The 20853-nt window shown below is 46.3% G+C and overlaps 1 protein-coding gene across 2 annotated transcripts; it reads left to right on the forward strand.

The window, feature by feature from the left end:
• The first annotated feature begins 11 nt into the window (after positions 1–11).
• RBM18 (RNA binding motif protein 18) lies at positions 12–16242 on the forward strand. 2 transcript variants are annotated; one of them, XM_060270641.2, is made up of 6 exons: positions 12–224; positions 2792–2919; positions 12716–12842; positions 14075–14161; positions 14300–14385; positions 15437–16242. In XM_060270641.2, the coding sequence occupies exons 2-6, from the start codon at positions 2798–2800 to the stop codon at positions 15594–15596; spliced, it is 582 nt and encodes a 193-aa protein (XP_060126624.1). In that variant the 5' UTR covers positions 12–224; positions 2792–2797; the 3' UTR covers positions 15597–16242. The 2 variants fall into 2 exon arrangements, with proteins under 2 accessions (XP_060126624.1, XP_060126623.2); XM_060270640.2 differs by having other exon boundaries at positions 12–66.
• Positions 16243–20853: the final 4611 nt, after the last annotated feature.

A 20853-nucleotide genomic window follows, 5' to 3' on the forward strand; every position in this document is an offset into this window, starting at 1 on the left:
CTGGTGACGCCGCAGCCGGAGCGCGAGGGGAGCGGAGAGGAAGAGAGGCGCGCTGAGGGGATGCCGGTGAGTGTGAGGCCGAGGGGGCCGTCAAGTCAGGGCGGCGGCGGCACTCTGCACATGCCCAGAGGGTGACCCTGTCGCTTTTTTAAACCGGCCCTTCCGCCGAAGACCTTAGCCCACGCGCGGGGCCTCCCTCGTCATCCGCACAACAACCTAGCGAGGTAGGCTAGGCGGAGAGCGAGGGAGCTGGGCGGCGGGCGCGTCTCTGCGACCCAAGATCCACGTCGTTGAGACATAGGCAGAAACAAACAAAAAGGAACCGAAGATAAAGTATTGTATATAAAAAAGGAAACTCCCCCGAGCGCCTTTCCAGGGAGATCCCCCCCCCGCGCCCCTCGTGGAGACGGGCAGATAATTACAGTTTTCATTTGGGAGCCCAGCTCAGCTGAAAGACAAGGCTGGGGAGCGGCCTTCTAGCCACCTGGCCAGGCCGCTTCTCAATGTTGCTGGCACTGACTGGCAGCAACACTTCGAGGGAGGGAGAGAATGCTTGACTCTTTGCTTTGAGACCAGCCTCCCCGTTTAAAGAGTTCGGCCTATATCTCTCTTGTTTTTCATTTCTTCAGATGGTCAAAATCCTCCTGTAATCAAGATTAAAAACTTCATCAGTCACAGATGATCTAGTTGAGATTCCTGCATTGCAGGGGGTTGGACCAGATGATCCCTCCCAACTCTACAGTCCATGCAACCTCTGTGATCCATAGTAATCACCTTTGCCCTCCCCCAGTTAGGGCCAGCCCGCCCATGAGGAAAGGTGAGGCAACTGCCGGGTAGCAGGATCCACAGGAGCAGCAGATCTGACCTCCAGGACACACATCACATGTAGATCTTTATTCCCAGTGATTATCTTCACTCCCTACCCCCTGTTCCTGATGTAGAGTTCCAATCCCTCTGGCAAGGAGTGCAGGTGCCAAAATGACTTGGACCAGCCCTGCCGCTTTTCACATTTCTTTACCTACCTTGGTGTTTCCTGAGGCTGTCTGTTTTTAAATGGAAGCTCCCTTGAAGCTTTTCCTGGGGGTGGCTCCATGTCTGAGGGGGCCTTGGGTCCAAGTGTCCTTTTGCATTCCTTGGTTGCCACCCTTTTAATTTCTCACAGTGCTTCAGAGTGACAGCAGGCCATGCACATTGTGGAAATTTAAAAATGTCACAACATCTAGCTGCCTGGTGCTGCTCAGATTGCTGGGTGGGGTGGGTATGGCAGGAATATGAGGCCCAAGGCTGGCATCCATGTTGGCTCTTGCAAGATCCTGGCAAGCTATGTATGTATTTATTTCATGAAATTTGCACACCACTTGATTGTTTAAAAAACCCTCAAAGTGGTTTACAAAAAGAGAAAAGAAGAAAATCATGAAAAAATTACAACCACAATTCAAAACATACAGAAGTTAAAATAGATTAAAATTACCTAGAGGCCCTGGCAGCAAGGATGGCAGGTGCTGTTGCCAGCTCTGGTTTTGCCTGCTGCCATATAAATTTAAGGCCTTTCATTCTCCACCTTTTCAGTCTCTGACAACTTCCAGGGTGGCTTACAAAACGATTCTTAAAGGAGAACTGTGCATAATTAACAAATAATAATAATGAATAACAGAAGAGCACAGATAAAATCAATGTGGTCTCCCCAATCTAACAATGCGAGTAACAAATATACTTAAGTAAAGGATTCACCTGATGCTAAACAGACTACAGTATTTGAGTTTTAATACTTGATTTTTTAAAAAAAAAAAATTATGTTATGGAGCATTAGACCTCAGCAGCACACAAGCTGCTCCTGGGGGAGTTTCACAGATGGCTCCCCACAACTAAGAAGACCTTCTCTAGTTGGTTGGTTGGTTGGTGCCTGTTGCACCTCCATAGGAAGAAGCACCCAGTGAAGGGACTCAAGGACAACCTGGGCATTTAAGTAGATTTGTGTGGGAGAAGGCAATACTTTTTATTTTTATTTAAATAAATTTTATTACTGAAACCTAAGAAAGAAAACAACACTAGCAAGTCACAATACACTAATACAAAGAAAAAGAAAACAAATAGATAATCCTTATCATTGAAGTCTTCTACATGTCTACTTAGGAAAATGTCCTAGTAAACTGAATGGATCCTACTTCCAGGTTAAGTGTGGATAGGAGTGTTTAGCCTTTGTTAACTGGATGCTACACTGCAGGTGCCTTTAAAGTAGGAATGGGCAACCTGTGGCTCTCCAGATGTTTTTTTGACTTCTGCTCCCATCAGTTCTAGTAGCAATGATGGCAATTTCAGTTCAATGACACCAGGAGGGCTTTACCCAGGCTTTAAAGATCAGCATACCAGCACTGTGTACAGTACAAGAACAGTCTGCTGTATCATCATTACTATCATCAACATCATTACCCCCAAATTGCTCGTACTAGGAAGTGGTGGTGCTATGGTTTAGAGCAGGGTTTCCCAAACTTGGGTCCAGCTGTTTTGGGGCTACAACCCCTATCACCCCTAGCTAGCAGTACAAGTGGTATGGGATGATGGGAATTGTAGTTCAAAACATATGGAGACCCAAGTTTGCAGTGATGTTTCCTGGGGCTAGACCTTGGCATAGGGAGCATATTCAGAAGTGAAGCTCTAAATATCAGCAAGAGATTAAAATTGAGCAGGATTTTTCTCATGGTGCTGATAATCTTGCAGGGTGTACAACCTCTTCCTTTTTCAATTTCACACCACCAACCGCACTCTCTTCGTTGTCTCTCCACCTCCCCAGGTGCGGATGGCGACCGCAGTGCCTCCCACGCAGAGCCTGCGCTTGGAGAATGCATCTATCCTGTCCGAGGGGGCCCTGCAGGATGGACATCGCTTGTGGATCGGAAACCTCGACCCCAAGATTACAGAGTGAGTGAGGGGCAAGGAAGGGAGGGGCTTGGGATTTAGCTCTTGAGTGCCAGGAAAGGAAGGGGATTCTCCAAAGAAAATAAGAAAACACACCATCATTTCTGTTTTGCTGCTATTTGAACTCGGCTTCTGCTAGCATTTAATGTTCTGTTTAATTCCTGTCCAATGTGCCAATTTTACCCACATCTTTGTTATCCCAGTGGCTGAGTCTAGGGGATTATCACCATCATCATCATCATCATCATCATCATCATTATTACAGTTAATTTATTTGTTGTTTAGTCATGTCCACTCTTTGTGACCCCATGGACCAGAGCACACTAGGCACTCCTGTCTTCCACTGCCTCCCGCAGTTTGGTCAAACTCATGTTAGTAGCTTCAAGAACACGGTCCAACCATCTCATCCTCTGTCGTCCCCTTTTTCCTTGTGCCCTCAATCTTTCCCAACATCAGAGTCTTTTCCAGGGAGTCTTCTCTTTCTTCTCATGAGGTGGCCAAAGTCTTGGAGCCTCAACTTCAGGATCTGTCCTTCCAGTGAGCACTCAGGGCTGATTTCCTTCAGAATGGACAGGTTTGATCTTCTTGCAGTCCACGGGACTCTCAAGAGGCTCCTTCAGCACCATAATTTATTTATTAGTTGTCTTTTAAACTGCCATCTCAAGGCAAGTTACACAAAATAATTAAAAGCAGTTTAAAAACACAAAACCAACAAGACTAAAATGGTAACGTTGGTGGTAAACACCCATTCATCCAGCTGGGAAAACTAGTCGAAACAAAAATGTCTCCAGCTGTTTCCAGAAAGTGTGCACCTGTTGTATCTTGAACAGGAGTGCTATTCTACAGAACAAGGGAGCTACTAAAAAAGCCCTGCTCCAGGTTACTGTGGAGCGGGCGTCTGAGATATTTGGAATTTGTGGGAGACACTCTCCCACGGACTGCAGTGAGCTATTGGGTGCATAAGCGGTAAGTCAGTCTGTTGAGTAACTTGGTCCTGAGCTGCATAGGGACTTGCATGCTAGTACCAAAACCTTCAACTTGGCCCAGCAGTAAATTGGCAGCCAGTGCAGATCCTGAATGCAAGGTGTTATAGGCTCTCAATCGTTTGCTCCCACAATCAACCGAGCCGCCATGCTCTGCACCAGCTGCAGCGTCCAGACCAACGCCAAGTGTAGCATTATATAGAGCACATCTCAGTAATCCAGCCATAAGGTTAGCTGTGCATGGACAACTGAGATCAAGCTAACCTGATCCAGGAACAGCTGTAACTGCCTTACCAAGTGTAGTTGGGTGACTATGACTGTGTGACTGTGGCGAGGCCTGGTGGCTGACAGTGCCTCGAGAGAAACTCTATTGGCCCAAGCACCTTCAGGCTTCCTCCGAGCTGCTTCTCTAATAATCGCAGCTGTGTGCACACCCCAGTCCCATTTCTGGTGGCGGCGAACGTTTTAAGTGTGTGCATTTGACATTCCCTTGGCCTCCAAATGATTAGCGTGTTTAAATTGCGTGCTAACACATTTGAGCAAGTTGAAGTGGGGCAATTAAACGCCGAGGGAGGAGAGCTTGATTGCTCAGAGGGATATTAGATGTGCCGGGCCAGGGGTTCTGGTGGCCGGCTTTCCTCTCCCCACCCCACCCCCGCAACACACTTTACAAAACAATCTCCAATTTATGCATTCCAAGTAGCTGTTCTTGTTTTATCGCCCGGATATTGTGGGCCTCTCAGCTGTGGAAGCAATTTTTGCCCGGCTTCTTGTGTTTCGGGAAGTGCCTTCAGGTTTTTGTTCCAAGTGCTGTTTCTTTCAGCCCGGCAGCACTCATAATCGTACCTCTAAGTGGAGTCCATCATTAACGTAATGCCCTCTTCAGGCGACTCATTCAGCGCTGCACTGGCTGGCCTCTTCTCAGTTTTTGCATTAATTACCATTTTTTGCCCAGTGTTTATATTGCTGTGGCTTCTTGGGGGTGAGTAATTGTGAGCACTGCTCAATTGACAGGCTGCCTGGGCCTTTTGGGGAAGGGCCTGTTTGGAAAGTTGGGGGTGGGAATTAAAGGCCCAGGAGGTGTGCAAGGAGAAAAGTACATGTTAGGCCTGGTTGATCTGTCCCTTAAGGATTTCAGATTCTGTACTTGGCCAAACAGAGGCATTCCAGGTTTTTTTTTTTTGTTTTTTTGTATATACCTTACAAGGCAGGGAACATCCAAGACCGTTTTCTTTCCCTGAAAATTCTGACCCCAGCATCTAGGAACTGAAGTTCATTTGCCTGACCTTGTAAAATCTGACGTTTTGAAACATCTGTAGATCTGGGGCTCCAGAGTCAGTGGTGTTGAGTGAATTGTTAAGGGAGCTTGGGCTTAGAAAAGGTGGGTTGCTTGGCTTCAAACCTTGCCTTTGTCAGGTGCTTGTTGACCCTTGTGGACATCCAGAAAATGCCCTCCCACTAGAAAATAAGAACCTGGCTCCTGGATCAGAACAAAGGTCCATCTAATGCCTGCTCTCTGCGGCCAAACAAGATGTCCCTGGGAAGACCCACCACAGGGTCTGCTATTGTCATCCGGCCATTAGTATTTAGACATAGACTGCCTCTGAACAAAGAGGTTCCATTTAGCCCTCATGATTACCAGCCACTGATAAACCTCTCTATGAATTTGTAATTTCCTTTTCCAGAGTTGCCTATGTGTGTGTGTTTCCTATCTCCAGACATGCCAGTGCTCCTTCAGCAGCAAAACCTGCTCACGTGTTGAAAGCAAGCACCTAAGAGGAAACACTAAGAGCAGCTTTTCTCAACCTTGGGTCCCCAGATGTTGTTGGACTGCAACTCCTATCATTCCTGACCACTGGCCCTGCTAGCTAGAGATGATGGGAACTGTAGTCCAACAACAGCTGGGGACCAAGGCTGAGAAACATTGTCTTAGAGCCTAGTCTTCCCCCTTTTTAAAAAAAGCTTTATGTGGGTGGGTCGCATAGCTGCCAAGTTATCCCTTTTTTAAGGGATTTCCCCTTATGCTGAATAGGCTTCCTCGCGAGAAAAGGGAAACCTTGGCAGCTATGGTGGGTGGGTGGTGTTTACATGGAAGGAGCAGTCCCTCCCTCCAACCTGCCTCATACAGGTGGAACTCGGAAAATTAGAATATCGTCAAAAAGTGCATTTATTTCAGTAATGCAACTTTTTATTTTTCTATTTTTATTTTATTTTTTACAAATGCTTTCTTTTGGAAATTCCACACTAATAAAACAAATAGTTACAATAATACAAAAATAAACAAAAAATAAACATCGCTATGACATTTCATTAATTACAACAAATAAAGGCTTGACATATCTTGCTTTGCATGTCATGCATCTGTCTCATAGATTGGTTTCACCTTTTAAATTGTGTTACTGAATTAAATGTACTTTTCGACGATATTCTAATTTCCCGAGTTTCACCTGTATAGCAATATACTGTAATTCTAGGAATCTCTTCCGTATTCTGAGTGCAGTTGTTCAAAATGTGGATACCAGCAAGCTAGCTCACAAGGTTGTTGTAAGGGCAGGGAACAATTAAATCATTCCGCTTGTTCAAAGTTCCACAGAAGGTGGGTGGGTGGCAGTGGGGTATTTTAGAAGTAGGCATTCAGTTGTTGGGGCAGAGAGGCTGGTTGACCCTTCAGCAATTCACATAAGCTCAGCCTTGTGGCCTTTGATGTTTGTATGACTCCGAAGAATGTTTTTGAAATCCAATTTAGTCAAAGAACCTGGGTCAAACTCTCATAGGGCACAGTTGTCCTGCTTAGCCGGATGTAATGGTTTAACATTCCTTGTTTATCTCCTGTGGAATTAATATTATTATAATATTTATTTACATCCCACTTTTGTCCCAGACTGGAATTCCAGACATCTTACTCTGATTAAAAACAACACAGATAAAATACAAGAAGCTATAAAAATAATAGTTAAAAACAATTAAACTCTAATAGAATTAATAATATATAATAATTTTTAATAATTTATTATTTATACCCCGCCCATCTGGCCGGGTTCCCCCAGCCACTCTGGGCGGCTTCCAACAAAACATTAAAATACAGAAATTAAAACAATATAAAAGCATATATATTGAAATGCAGATAGTAAAAACAGCACAGTACTTTCTAAAAACACTTTCTGTAAAAAAAAAACCCAGTAAGTCCCCAAAAGTCTGTCAGGATAAAACTGTCATCACCTGCCAGTGCAAGGTCAAGGAAAGAGCCAGTCTAGCTTCTCTAGAGAGGGAGTTCCAAAGTCTGGGAGCTGCTGCCCCTGAGAAGACTGCCTCCTGCATCCCCACCATGCATGCCTGTGAGGGTGCTGAGATGCAAAGAACAGCCTCCCCACAAGATCTCTGAGCCCGGATTTGTTTGTGTGTAGGAATATGGTTTTTCAGATTTACAGGTCATAACCAGAACTTTGAATTGCGTCCAGAAACAGACTGGTAGCCAGTGGAGTTGTTATAACAAGTGAGTCATATGCTTCTGTAATTTGGCTCCTATTTACAACATACTGTACAGACGTACCTTGAAAGTCGAACAGAATCCGTTCCGGAAGTCCGTTCGACTTCCAAAACAAAAACGCAGCCAATTGGAAGCCGCAGAAGCCCCCCTCAGACGTTCGGCTTCCAAAAATAGTTTGCAAACTGGAACAGTCACTTCCTGGTTTGCAGCATTCGGAAGCCAAAACGTTCGGGAACTAAGCTGTTCCAAAACGAAGGTACGACTGTATTTCTATTTTAAAGGTAAAGGTAAAGGACCCCTTACAGTTAAGTCCTGTCGCGAACAATTCTGGGGTTGCGGCGCTCTATAGGCTGAGGGAGCCAGCATGACTAAGCCACTTCTGGCAAACCAGAGCAGTGCACAGAAATGTCGTTTACCTTCCCACTGGAGCAGTACCTATTTATCTACTTGCACTTTGACATGCTTTCAAACTGCTAGGTGGGCAGGAGCTGGGACCGAACAACGGGAGCTCACTTTGTCGCGGGGATTCGAACCGCCGACCTTCCGATCAGCAAGCCCTAGGCTCTGTGGTTTAGACCACAGCGCCACCCGCATCCCTATTTCCATTTTACAAGTGGGGAATAGCAGAGGGTGAGGGGAGAGAGGAGGAGGAACTTTGGACAGCTATACTCCATTGCATTTTTGGCTGAAACGGCACCAAAACCACAATCTGGAGTGGGATGTTAGTTGCTGTTTCTAGCCTGCTTCTGTCCAGTATTCTAAATATTTGTTTCAGTTCCTAAGTTCTAAGTAAGGCCTGCCACCCCCTCTTCCAACACACACATGTTGAAGTCCACTGACCAGAGCTTGGTGAAAAAGGAAGGCTGGGAGCATCGGGAGAGAACACAGGCATTTGGAAGTGGGGGCAATATTTCTGTCTGTGACCACACATGCTCAGGACTAGGGATTTGTTTTCAATACTAGAGCTCAGCTCATAGCCCTTCCACACACAAATCCACTCCAGGTTTTTCCCCTAAGCTTTTTTTCTGTTTCAGAAAAGTGGTGGAGGCATTTTTGTTTATGCTCTTGTTAAACTCTTGTGAGTCAACGGTCCTTTGCTTATCTTCTGCAAAGAACCCAAAGCGCTCCCCTTCAGTCCCAGCCTACCTTGCTTAAACTGCACTGACTTCCATTTGGGAGGGTTGTTTGTGGTTGTTACCAAGGTTGCATTGATGCCACAGTTTGCCCCTTGCAAAATGCCCTTCTTACGCAGGAGTACATGTTACTGTCTTTTAGATAGAGCACTGCGTTTTAGCCTCTGCCTCGTGGGGTGTTTTTTTTTGGGGGGGGGGAGACTTTTGAAGAGGTACAGCTATGCCACACCTCTGCCTGCTGCATTGAGATCCATCCTGATGAGCTTTGCTCAGCAAACAGCATATTTTAACAACAGCTTGCTGGTTCCCAGCGGGACAGGATTCCCAGCCTTAATGGCTTTAGCATGTGGTTAGGACCATTCCCTGTATCCTTGGGACAGCATTGTTCAGAGGAAGCCTTGACTCGGTGTTTGAATAGCTCTTAGGGTGCCAGGAGGAAGACTGGCGGAAAAGGAAGCGGAGCTTGGACGGGCTGTCCCACACTTGCCTTGGATGACAGGAAGTAGGAATGGGGACCTGGCTGCAGCCCACAGTAGAGCTTTGACCTTCCCCTTCCCCTGCCTCGTCCCAGGTACCTCATCAAGATGCTCCAGGAATTTCCAACTTCTTGTTCCTTCTTCACAATGCAGCTCTCCAGTTGCTCACAAACTCTTTCTGGGCCTCTTTAATAATTCCTTGCATCCAAAAATACTGGAAGTAAAGAACTGGAAGATAAGGGAGAGATGCAGAATTCCAGACCAGTGATGAATCCAGGAAACTGTCGTCTTGTGACTCAAGAGAGCTGGGTGCTCTGTTAGTGCCTCTGTGATCAGCTTCCAGTTTGTGTATGCGGTTTCAGAATAATAAGCTAGAGTGTGACATGTGGGTAAACTACACAGCATATACACACACACACAAACAGGTGGCTTTTATATTTTCTTTATTTCTTTATATTTTCTTTAAAAGGAGCAAAGAAAACTACACTGGTATAACAGGCAGTTCCTGTTGGACAGCCAAGCTCCACAGAGTGCAAAGGCCCATGTGCAGAAGGAGAGCTCAGCATGCAGCTCAGCTCAGACATAAGCAGAGCCCTAAAACTGGATCAGACAAAAGTAGGCCCATCTAGTCCAGCATCCAGTTTCCCCATTTCACTTAAACACCACATGCTACAAATTATAGTAACACCAACACTTTGCAATACCAATAACAACAGAAAAACTGAAGGCAACAGGTTAAAGATCAACAGGCTGATATTAATAGGGTTCAGGCCCAGAACATCCTTTGGCTTATTTGATGGCCTGTGTGAATATGCCACATTTGTAGGCTCCCTGGCTGTTTTTTCAAGAGTACCAGTGGTTTATGTACTTAACAGCCTAATCTTATTACTCAGAATTAAGCTTCACTGAGTTCAGTGAGGCTAACTCCTAGGTACCGTGTTTCTCATATTTTAAGGCATCCCTAAAAAATAAGGCATGGCAGGATTTTCAAGACCTTGCGAAATATAAGGCATACCCCAAAAATAAGACATGAGCAGGACCCGGCAAAGGCAGCAGTGCGCGCTTTGCCGAGCTCCAAGCCGGCGGCGGGCTGCTGCTGTCCCGCTCAATTTCCCTGCCCCCTCTCGCGAGACTCGCCGCCGGGTCCGCTCTCGCGCACATGGCCCGGTGAGAGGGAGCCTCCCCTGCGCGCGCGTCTGCGCTCACCCTCCCCCCTCCCTCCCCCTTTTCGGCCCAGCGCGCCGCCTTGCCTGTTCGTGTGCCGCGCGTGTGAGGCGAGCGGGAAGGCAGGAGACCCAGGAGAGCCTGGCGGCCGCCGAGAACCCCACCACCGCTCTTCCCGCCCAGGACGAGGGGCCCGGAGGAGGAGAGCCCGGCGGCGGCGGAGAAGGAGAAAGAGGCGGCAGCAGCAGCGGCGACTCAGAGGCCGAGCTGCTGGACGGGCCTTCCGCGGAGGAGCCTGTGGGGAAGAAGGAGCTGGAGCCCGAAAAAGGCGGCAGTGAGGAGAAGGAGGAGGAGGAGAAGCCGCGAAGCAGCAGCCCGCCGCCGGCTTGGAGCTCGAGCCGGCAAAGGTACCGTAGCAGCGGCGCTTTGCCGAGCTCCAACAGAGCGGGAGCTGGCAAAGGCAGCAGCGCGCACGTTGCCGAGCTCCAAGCCGGCGGCGGGCTGCTGCCTTTGCTGGTTCCCGCTCAGTCGTGGCTCGGCAAAAAATTAGACACCCCCGAAAATAAGCCATAGGCTTATTTTCTTCGAAAAAAAAAATATAAGACATGTCTTAAAATATGAGAAACACGGTAAGTCTGTGTAGGATGCTCGCTGGGGCTGATGGGAGTAGGAGGCCAGCAACCTTTGGAAGGACCCTGTCATTGACCCACAGCTCCTCATATTCTTTCCATTTCTGGCTCACCCTGCCTTGGCAAGGCCAGGGTTCCAGGGCTTCCACTTCAGTGCTCAGGATTCAGTTGCCTGACCATCTCCTCTTTCATGTGGACAGCCCTGTCTCTGCCAACTTGAGAAATCCCTGTGTGAAATGAACATCAGAGTGGAGAGGGGCATTGCTAACTCTGCCCATGTCTGAACACTGCAGTGGTATTCTAAATTGTTTTCAATTTAGCATTTCTCACCCACCCAACCCACCCAGCAAAATCTGGCATATCATTTAAGCTCTATGTCCCTGAGGCTTCATTGCTTTCCAGCTGTGCTCAGTGGAGACACCGCAGGGAAAGATGTGCAGTGAATCCTGATGAAATCAAGGTTGACGCACAGCCACACAAACATGCATTTAAATGAGACACCCCAACAGGACTTGCTAAAGGAAAGCTAGGTGTGTGCTTCTCTCGGCCAAGTAGCAAAAGGTGTTTGTGTTTTCAGGTGAGGACAATGTTCTGAACAATGCTTTTTATGGGGACAAGATTATGGAACCAATAGGGTGGTGGCCCCAAAAAGTTTGGGAACAACAGCTCTCCAAAGTTTTAAACTAAGAAGAAAAGTTCACCAGTGCTTTTCTGGCTTTGTTAAAAGGGCTTTTGGGATAGACTTTGCTTTCTGTGTCCACACCATAAGACCCAGGTGTTCTTCCACCACTTCATTAGGGTCTTCTTGGTTCAGGGCAAACTGAGTTGGCCCTTGTTTCCCTCCTGTTCCAGGAACACATCTGTAGCAACCTGGCCTGGGAGATCACTTCAGTTCCTGGAATGTCCTTCCTTGTACTGGGCTTCAGAGAACTTGCTGGCACCCGTGTGGGTGCAAGGTCACTGCATTGAATTTGGCAGCTGAAAGCCACAGCAGCCTTGGACTGTGTGAACTGCCCCACCCTCAGAACGGTCCTCAGCTCTCACTCATCAGTATCAGTGAACAAAGCCCTTAATAACTTGGGAACAGTTTACCTGCAAGATCGCCTTACCCTGTATATGCCCACTCGGCGGCTTCTGTCTGTAAGAACTGGCACTTACAGTTGGCACATAAGACTTATGAGAAATCAATCTTTTGATGTGGAGGCACCTACACTCTGGAACTCCCTGCCTGTTCATAACAGGCAGGCACCTTCACACTTTTCGATATCTGCTAAAACATTGCTGTTTAGATATTTATATATTTATAATCCCAATGCATTTATCATTTATTGCTAGTTTTAATTTTTTTAATGCTTTGATTGTTTTTACTAATAATCGTACTGTTTCATTCTTTTTCTGAACCGCTTTGAGGTTCTGCAGTCAAGTAGGACATAGAACTAACTAATTCAATCCCTTGGCCACCTTGAAACAGGTTTTTGCTGATAAGCTGGGCACCACTATGCCATAAATCTTTTGACTTTTGGGGTCCTAAAATTTCCTTTATTGAAAGTGTTAATAACTTTTCTCCCCTCCAAACCCTCCCCTCCCCCAACATACTGGGCACAACTTCACTTTTTCCCATTCCCAAGCAACACCTGGGAGCTGCTTGAATTGAGTTGGCCTAGTGGTTTGTCCTCCTTCCCTTTCATAGAATCCTAGAGTTGGAAGAGACCACAAGGGCCATCCAGTCCAACCCCCTGCCAAGCAGGAAACACCATCAAAGCATTCCTGACAGATGGCTGTCAAGCCTCCGCTTAAAGACCTCCAAAGAAGGAGACTCCACCACACTCCTTGGCAGCAAATTCCACTGTCAAACAGCTCTTTCACTCAAACCCACTTAACCAACAGAGGTCATCATCTTGGCTTCTCTCCCTCCTCCTCCTTCCAGGTACCACCTTCTCAAGCTCCTTCAGAAGTTTGGCAAAGTGAAGCAATTTGACTTCCTTTTCCACAAGTCTGGTGTGTTGGAAGGGCAGCCCAGAGGCTACTGCTTTGTGAACTTTGAAACCAAACAGGTAGGTTGGCTTGTCCTGAGTCAGGCCATTGCTTTATCTAGTTCAGCAGTGTCTTCTCCAGGCTTCCCCAGCCTGGTTTGCTCCAGGTGTTGCTGGACTACAACATTATCATCCATGGCTGGGGCTGGTGGAAGTTGGGGTCCCAACCACATCTGCAGAGCACCCGGTTTAGGTAAGGTGGCTCTCCAGGGACCCAGGCAGGTGGATTGAATCTAGGGCTCTGCCACTGTTCTGTGTCCCCATCCCCAAAGCGCCGTCTGTGCTCTTGATCCTTGAGGGTCAGTCAGTTTAGAGCATTCCACAGCTTTAAGGATTCTGTTTGGGATGTAGGCTTGGCTGTGCCAGGTAACTGTAGTAGGCCATCCTTCCCCAACCTGGTGCCCTCCAGATGTTTTGCTGAACTCCCAACAAACTTTTTTTGGGGGGGGGGTTTCCATAGAAATTCTTTTATTTTTCCTGCCTCCCCGATGGAGTTTCATTGTATAGCAATTTTTCCTGCCTTCGGAGCTATATCTTTTGTTGCTGGCCTTTCTGTCAGCAGTGTTGCCTTGGGAAAATTGGAAGTGAGAGAGATTTGCTGTGTGTCTTGGAATGGTGCGTTGGTCATTTTAAAAACACTCATTGACTGCCTTCTGTTCAGGTTCTGCAAACTGCACTCAAGTATTGAGTAGAGCTTTCTGAGCATTACAGGGGGTTGGACTAGATGACCATTGGTTCGAATGTGTTGCTGATAATGCCTAGGTTGCAAGTTTGATCCCTGTATGGGGCAGCTGCATATTCCTGCTTTGCAGTGTGTTGGACTAGATCAGGGATGTCCAACAGGTCGATTGGGATTGACTGGCCGATCCCCGGGAGGTTCTAGTCGATTGCGGGCTCCTGACCTGAACCCCAATAAAATGGGGGTAGATCATTTCCAGTTTTAACTCTGTGAGTAGATCGCAGTCTCCTGTAAGTTGACCACCCCTGGGTCACTTCCAACTGTACAGTTCTATGATTCCAGCTTTACAATTTGATGGTTTTAAAAGAGCAGCTGGGAAAATTAAAAGTCTGGTGCATCCTGCTGGCCACTTAGAAACCTGGGCACCTGTTATCCCTTTAAATTCTATGCTGCAGCCCCTTTTGAAATGAAACCCCCCCTCAAAAACCTGGCATTACCTATTAACTGCCCAGACATATTCAGCTGAAGCCCCTGGGAAAGAGGTTCATTCCTTGATGGTGTTTTTCTCCTGCAGGAAGCTGAGCAGGCGATCCAGTCCCTCAACGGCAAGCTAGCCCTCTCCAAAAAGCTGGTGGTGCGATGGGCTCACGCCCAGGTCAAGGTAAGCAGAACCTGGCCGTCGTCAGAGCCACTCCCATTTCCCTGTATTCCTTTTGCTTGTTTGTGGGTTGAGCCTGTTTCCCTTCTTGTCAAATAATTTCTGCTGTTTCTCTTTCCACCAACACCCCTAATTGCCCAGAGATATGATCAGAACAAGAATGACAAGATACTTCCCATCAGCCTGGAACCCTCATCCAGCTCAGAGCCAACCCAGTCTAATCTGAGGTGAGAATTGTGCTTTTGCCATGTCTGCAGCATACTGTATGCTTGGGGAGGTGCAGCTTCAGCTGGAGAAACCTCAAGAAGAGGCCTGCAGGATCAGACCCATATCCAGCTGCCTCTTCCCCACAGCAGCTAACCAGGTGCCTCTGGGAAACCCACAAGCCAGGAACTTCTTGTTGAATACCAGTGACTGCTATTCAGAGGTAGACTGCCTTGAACATGGAGGTTCCATACTGTATGTGGACAAACCCTTATCCTCCATCAGTTTATACAAACCCCCTTTAAAGCTATCAACACTTTAAACATTATGTGAAGAAGTCCTTATTTTGGTCCTGAACTTGCCCCCCCCCCATCCTACTGCTTCAAGTCCCCATTGTGTTCTATAGGGCAACATTGTGAACTTCTGAATGAATGAATCTTTATTTGCATCAGCCATTGGATCTCCTTGCCTAAAGCTAGACTGGCTCCTCCTTGGCTTTTGGCCAGCAGGTCTTCACAGTTTTATTCTGGCAGGCCTTTGGGATCTGACACTTTTTAAAGGAAAGAGCTTTAATAGTGCTGTTTTCTTTTTGTTCTTTGTATGTTAATAGGTTTTTTTATATAGTCATACCTCATGATATGTCAGCTTCATATTGCGTCTTTTCAGGTTATGGGTGTGCTTTGCGCATGCGCGGAAGAGCCACATTGCCTCATGTGCATGCACAGATGCGGCACTTCATGCTGCAGCCTTTTCATGTTGCGAACGGGCCTCCGGAACGGATCTCGCTCGCAACATGAGGTACCACTGTATTGTTTTAATTCTACTAGAGTTTGATTCCTTTTTAACTGTTATCTTTTATACATTTTATCTGTGTTGTTTTTAATTTGAGTAAGCTGCCTTGAGTCCCAATTTGGGGGAAAGGCAGGATACAAACAAATCAATAATAATGATTATGACAGTTACATGATTCTGCAGCTCTAAGTCAACTGTCAACATTAGATTCTGATTTTAAATCAAGGCCCAGGACAGACAGGCTGACGTTTCAACCAGATTTACTCTTCCCTTCCTCCACAGTGTCAGCACGAAGATCAAAGCCATCGAGGCCAAGCTGAAGATGATGGCAGAGAACCCAGATGCAGAGATCCCCCCGGCAGCGCCATATTCCTACTTTAAGCCCCCAGACAAAAAACGGATTGCCCCATACTCCAAAGCGGCCTGGAAGTCCAAGAGATGATTTGCTGTCTGAGGCAACATCTCTCTCTGGCACTAACAAAGGTCCACCAGGATGAAAGGCGGACTGTATTGGATGGTACTTCATTGCCTCCCCAGAGAGTGTGACATCCTGGGCTTTTCAGAACCTTCTCCTGCATCTTCCATTTGCACGTGGGAGCAAATCCTCTCCTGGTGGTGGTGGTGGGGGGACTGCAACACCATCTCCAGATCTGTAAAGAACCCAAGGTTGTTTTCAGTAGTAAAACCTGAAGCATCTACTCCTGTGGCTAGTTCTGCATCAAGAGTCCAGATATATGTGTGAGTTCTCACTCTCTCTCACAGACACCGCAACACACTCCTGGCTGTATTTCTCCAGCCTAAAGATACAGAGTCCTGATGCAGCTAGTAGTCAGGCTAGAAAACGGTATCTTTGACAAGCACCTGAACAGGGGATGAATTCTGTGACCTCAGCAGCTGAGCCAGCCAGGTGTCTCATGTGTCCGGCACCTTTGGGACACAACCCTGAATTCTGGCAAGAATGGGATGGGATTTCTGTGTTGGGTTTTCTGCCGACATCAACTCATCTGGGTGTATGTATCAAAACTTTCTAATGATTGTACAGGAATAAACTTTATGCAGACTTTCGAAGTGCACATTTTGAAGCAAAATAGTCTAATGTGAAATGCTTGCAAATGCAGCAAAACTGGGCATTTTCTGCCTTTTCAAACCAGAAAGTCCCAATTCTGCACCCATATCATACACACTGATCTCATTTGTATATTTTACTCCTTTGTATCATTATGCATTGGGGTGGGGGTGGGGAACAGGTGTACAAGGTACTGAAGTTGTGTGCCCCACCCGGCAACAAATGCAAACAAATCCAGCCACCCCACTGACCCCTTCAGTGTCACCTGGCATTATAGCTTGAAGCTTTTTCCATCTGGAAAAGCTAAAATCACCTAATGTGTTTTAGATGACAGCTAAGATAGTCAAGAAGCAGGATTTTGCACAAGTTTCTATCCTCTTGCAGAATCCTAACACACATCCAACTCTGGCAATGGCAAGGGCGAATCTCCAGCACTTAAACATTTGCTACTGCTGCCTTGTCAGGCTGCAATGTTTAGGTTGAGTGCTGAGATGAATAAATTAAAATCCTTTAAATCATGCATATAATGTAGGTGGTTATAAGCATTCAGATGGCATGCACTATCTTGAATGATGTATTTTCTCACACACAGAATAAATGCTGCTTCTAAGATGTTGCTACAGTATAATATATTATTATTATCATCATTTCTATACCGCTTTATATTTTTAAGAAAAGTCTCAAAGTGGTTTACAGAATATTAAAATATCAATCAAATATAGAGTATACAGTCAAAGCAATATAATTAACAGAAAACTAAATTATTATCTTAAAGATGAAACATCATAAAGGAGGTCAACTACAGAATACATATCCAGCATAAAGTTAACAAAAACAATCTTAAAACATTTAAAAATAAAACATTGCTAAGTGAAGTCAAATATAAAATGCACATTTAAAACAGCATAATTAACAAGAGAATAAAATATCAGCATGTCACAGCTGTTTGGCAGGCACAAAAAGATGGGGCAAAAGAATCCAATAATTGGGATTTATTGTCAGGCATAGTGATGTCCCTCTGGTCTCCCAGGAGCCTCTTTTGTAGGGCTGGTGAATCTGGCCAGGTGGAAAGGGCCTTGCAGGGAGCGGCCTTCACACTCACAGACAAGCATAATGCACACACATTACTAAAAGCAAAGAAATTACGCTTTGTGGTTCTTTGGCTCATGTAGTCCAGCATCCTGTTCTCCCAGTGGCCAACCCAGATGGGAAGCCTGCAAGCAGACCCAGAGCACAACACCAACTCTTCCCCACCTGCAGTTCCCCATAACTGGCATTCAGAGGCATAGTGCCTCCCAACAATCCAGGTGGAGCATACCCTTCATGGCTTGGAATCACAGATAGTGCTATGAATTTGTTTAATCTTTTAAACCCATCCAAGTTGATAGTCATTCCACATCTTGAGAGTGAATTCCATAGTTTTAACTGCTGTGTGACAAAGGATTTCCTTTTGTTTGTCCTGACTCAACCAACATACATTCAGCTTCATTGCATGTCCACAAGTTCTAGTGTCGTGATTGGGGGGCGGGGGCGGTCCTTGAGCCACTGTCTTCCTAAAACATGCATAATGTTTTATACCTCTTACAAGTCTCTCCTTAGTCACCACCTCTAAAAAGCTCCCAAAATTGTAACCTCAAAGAGAATTGCTTCAACTGCTGGATCATTGGGTTGTCCTCTTCTGAGCAGGCATTTGAGCCTCTGCCTTAAGTTGCATCAACCAATTTAGGACACCCTTTGGTCTTTTACAGGAAGGCAGTTGTGAAAGGCATATTGCAAACCTGAGCTCTCAAGCCAGTCTAAGGCAGTGGTGGAGAGGCTTCAGTCCAGTTAAGGCTGTTGGACTCCAACTGCCATCAGCTCCAGCCAGCCTGGCCAATGTCCAGGGGTGATGGAGTTGTAGTTCAGAACAGGAGCATCCTTGGCTGCCTTATCAACACAGATCTGTTGTCTATCCAACTTGGCATTGTCTACACTGGCCGGCAGCAGCTAGCTCTCCAGCATTTCAGGCAAGAGTCTTTCCCAGCCCTAAATGGAAGTTCTAGAGGTTGAATGCAATGCAAAATAGATGTTCCACCACTGAGCTAAGGGGTCCTTCCATCACTTGGGGGGGCCACTGGTACCACCCCAAACTAAGGCCCGGGGGCCAGATGCGGCCCAATCGCCTTCTAAATCCGGCCCGCGGAGGATCTGGCAATCAGCCATGGAGGAAGGTGGGCAGTTGGTGGGTCTCAGTTTGTCTTTTGTTGTTGCCAGCCTAATGTGTTTTTGAGGTTTTTGGTGCAGCCTCAGCGTCAGCCTCTGGAGCAGCCTCCAAAATGACTTCCTCTCTCTTGCACTGGCCAATTTGGATGTCAAACTCAATCAGGGTGATTATCTATTGCTGGCGCTCCATCTTCTCATGTTACTTCCCTAGGCCTGAGTCTACAGAGAAGCCCCAGCGAGGTCCTTGCGCCACAGAGGTGATCAAATTTCTAAGCAGGCCCTCTTTGGATGCGGCTGCCAAGAGGCCAAGGTGACGGGCAGATGGGATTTGCTTTCATGCTGCCAGGCAGGCTCAGGTGGGCTGGTGCCCAAAGCAGAGACGGGTGCCAACCAGTCAAAAGCCAGCTCTCCCTCCCTCCCTCCCTCCCTCCCTCCCTCCCTCCCTTTGCACAGTTGATGGGGTGGCTCAACTTCACTGCCTGCCCAAGTCACTCTTAGGGCCATGTGCAAATCCTGCGGCATGCACTTTCATTCATTAGCCAAGGACACAGTACTTCAGCTTCTCTGCTGGCATCAGGCATTTTGGGTTTGTCCCAGAATTCAGCATCCTGAGAATTCGTTGTGAAAAGAACAAGATTCTAGTCATGACGGTAGAAAGTTGGTGAAATGATAAAACAATAAAATTATCATTTAATAATTTACAACCATAATTTAAAACATACAAAAAAAGTTAAGGTTACAGGTAGGTAGCCGTGTTGGTCTGGGTCGAAGTAAAATAAAAAAATTCCTTCAGTAGCACCTTAAAGACCAACTAAGTTTTTATTTTGGTATGAGCTTTCGTGTGCATGGTACCTGAAGAAGTGTGCATGCACACAAAAGCTCATACCAAAATAAAAACTTAGTTGGTCTTTAAGGTGCTACTGAAGGAATTTTTTTATTAAAAAAAAGTTAAAACCACAGTACATGTGGTGGGGGTGTAAATATGTACAACTTTTTTGGCAAAGGGTGTTTAAGGAGATAACAGAAAACACTGGGTTAAAGCTGACCGAAGGTAGCATTGTTATCAATTTATGATGGGGTGGGAGCTACGCAGGCTAGGAAGGACCTGTTCACATTTATTGATAGCTGCACGAATTATTTTAGCCAGGAAGTGGAAGGGGCAAGCAGAATATAAAAAGGAAGAATGGTATAAAGAGGTGGGGGGGTATAGCTATTAATGATAAATTAACCCGTGTCATTAAGGTAAGATGGGGAATACGTAGGAGAAATGATTTTGATGAGATATGGAGGGAGTTTGTAGAATTTGTACTGTTCAAACAAAAAAGGGTCAAACCATCGCAAGAGGTGTTGAAACTTTGGGAGGTTGGATATTTACAATGGAATGGTCTCGGGGTTGGGTGCACATGTTTATTCTTATTTATTTATGATTATTAAAAATAATTTAAAAAATAAAATGAATTATAAAGGCGGGGACACCCACAGTAGACTAGATTAAAATAAATTAAAGCTCATACAAGCTTTTTAAACATATGGGTAGGCTTGTCTAAATAAGAATGTTTTAGCAGGCACACACACACACACACACACACAAAATTACAGCAAAGGCACCATCTGCCTGATATAAATGGGCAGTGAGTTCCAAAGTGTAAGTCATAGAATCATAGAATCATAGAATCATAGAGTTGGAAGAGACCACAAGGGCCATCCAGTCCAACCCCCTGCCAAGCAGGAAACACCATCTACAACTCCCATGATCCCTAGCTAACAGGGCCAGTGGTCAGGGATCATGGAAGTTGCGGTTCCAAAACATCTGGAGAGCCAAGGTTGCCTATGCCTGGTGTAAGTCCAGGAGAATACCATGGTCAATGGTATAAAATGCTGATGAGATATCAAGAAGCAGGACTAAGATTCAAAACTCTGCAGAGGAGAGGGCGGCAGAGGCAGACTCGGTTCCATGGCCAGGCCAGAATGGAATGGATCTAAACAATCTCTCTCCTCCTAGACAGAGCCTGCAGCTGCCCCACCATAGGCTCTCCTCCAACTTCCTTAAAAGCGGGGTATTGGCCACTGGCCAAAAGCTGTTGCCATCCAAAGGGCCCAGAGCTGGCTTCTTTAGCAGTGGGCAATTCACTGCCTCTTTCAATCCAGCAAGGACCACTCCCTCACACTCTGCACCCAACCAGTCAACCCCCCCCCAAAAAAAAAGCCAGGAGGGACAAGAGCCAGAGGGCATGTGGTCGGATGCATTGCCAGCAATACCTTGTCCAAATCAGCTGATTGCATGAGGTGAAACTGATTGTACAAAATATCCTTAATAGTGGCACTGGGTACTTCAACTGGAGCTGCAACAGTGTAGAGCCAAGATCACTCTGTAGTGGGGTGACTCAAAGTGCATAGCAAGTTGGTCACAGCAGGTATTCGAGTGCTCCAA

This window comes from Zootoca vivipara, chromosome Z2, assembly GCF_965207765.1.
Source record: "Zootoca vivipara chromosome Z2, rZooViv2.hap1.1, whole genome shotgun sequence".
NCBI classification, from domain to species: domain Eukaryota; kingdom Metazoa; phylum Chordata; class Lepidosauria; order Squamata; family Lacertidae; genus Zootoca; species Zootoca vivipara.

What these genes read in the sequence shown, in the direction of transcription:
- RBM18 (XM_060270640.2), top strand. An exon ending in CTCGACCCCAAGATTACAGA is followed by an intron (nt 2,920 to 12,715) that starts GTGAGTGAGGGG and finishes TCCTCCTTCCAG; the next exon opens with GTACCACCTTCTCAAGCTCC. An exon ending in GGGCTCACGCCCAGGTCAAG is followed by an intron (nt 14,162 to 14,299) that starts GTAAGCAGAACC and finishes CTAATTGCCCAG; the next exon opens with AGATATGATCAGAACAAGAA.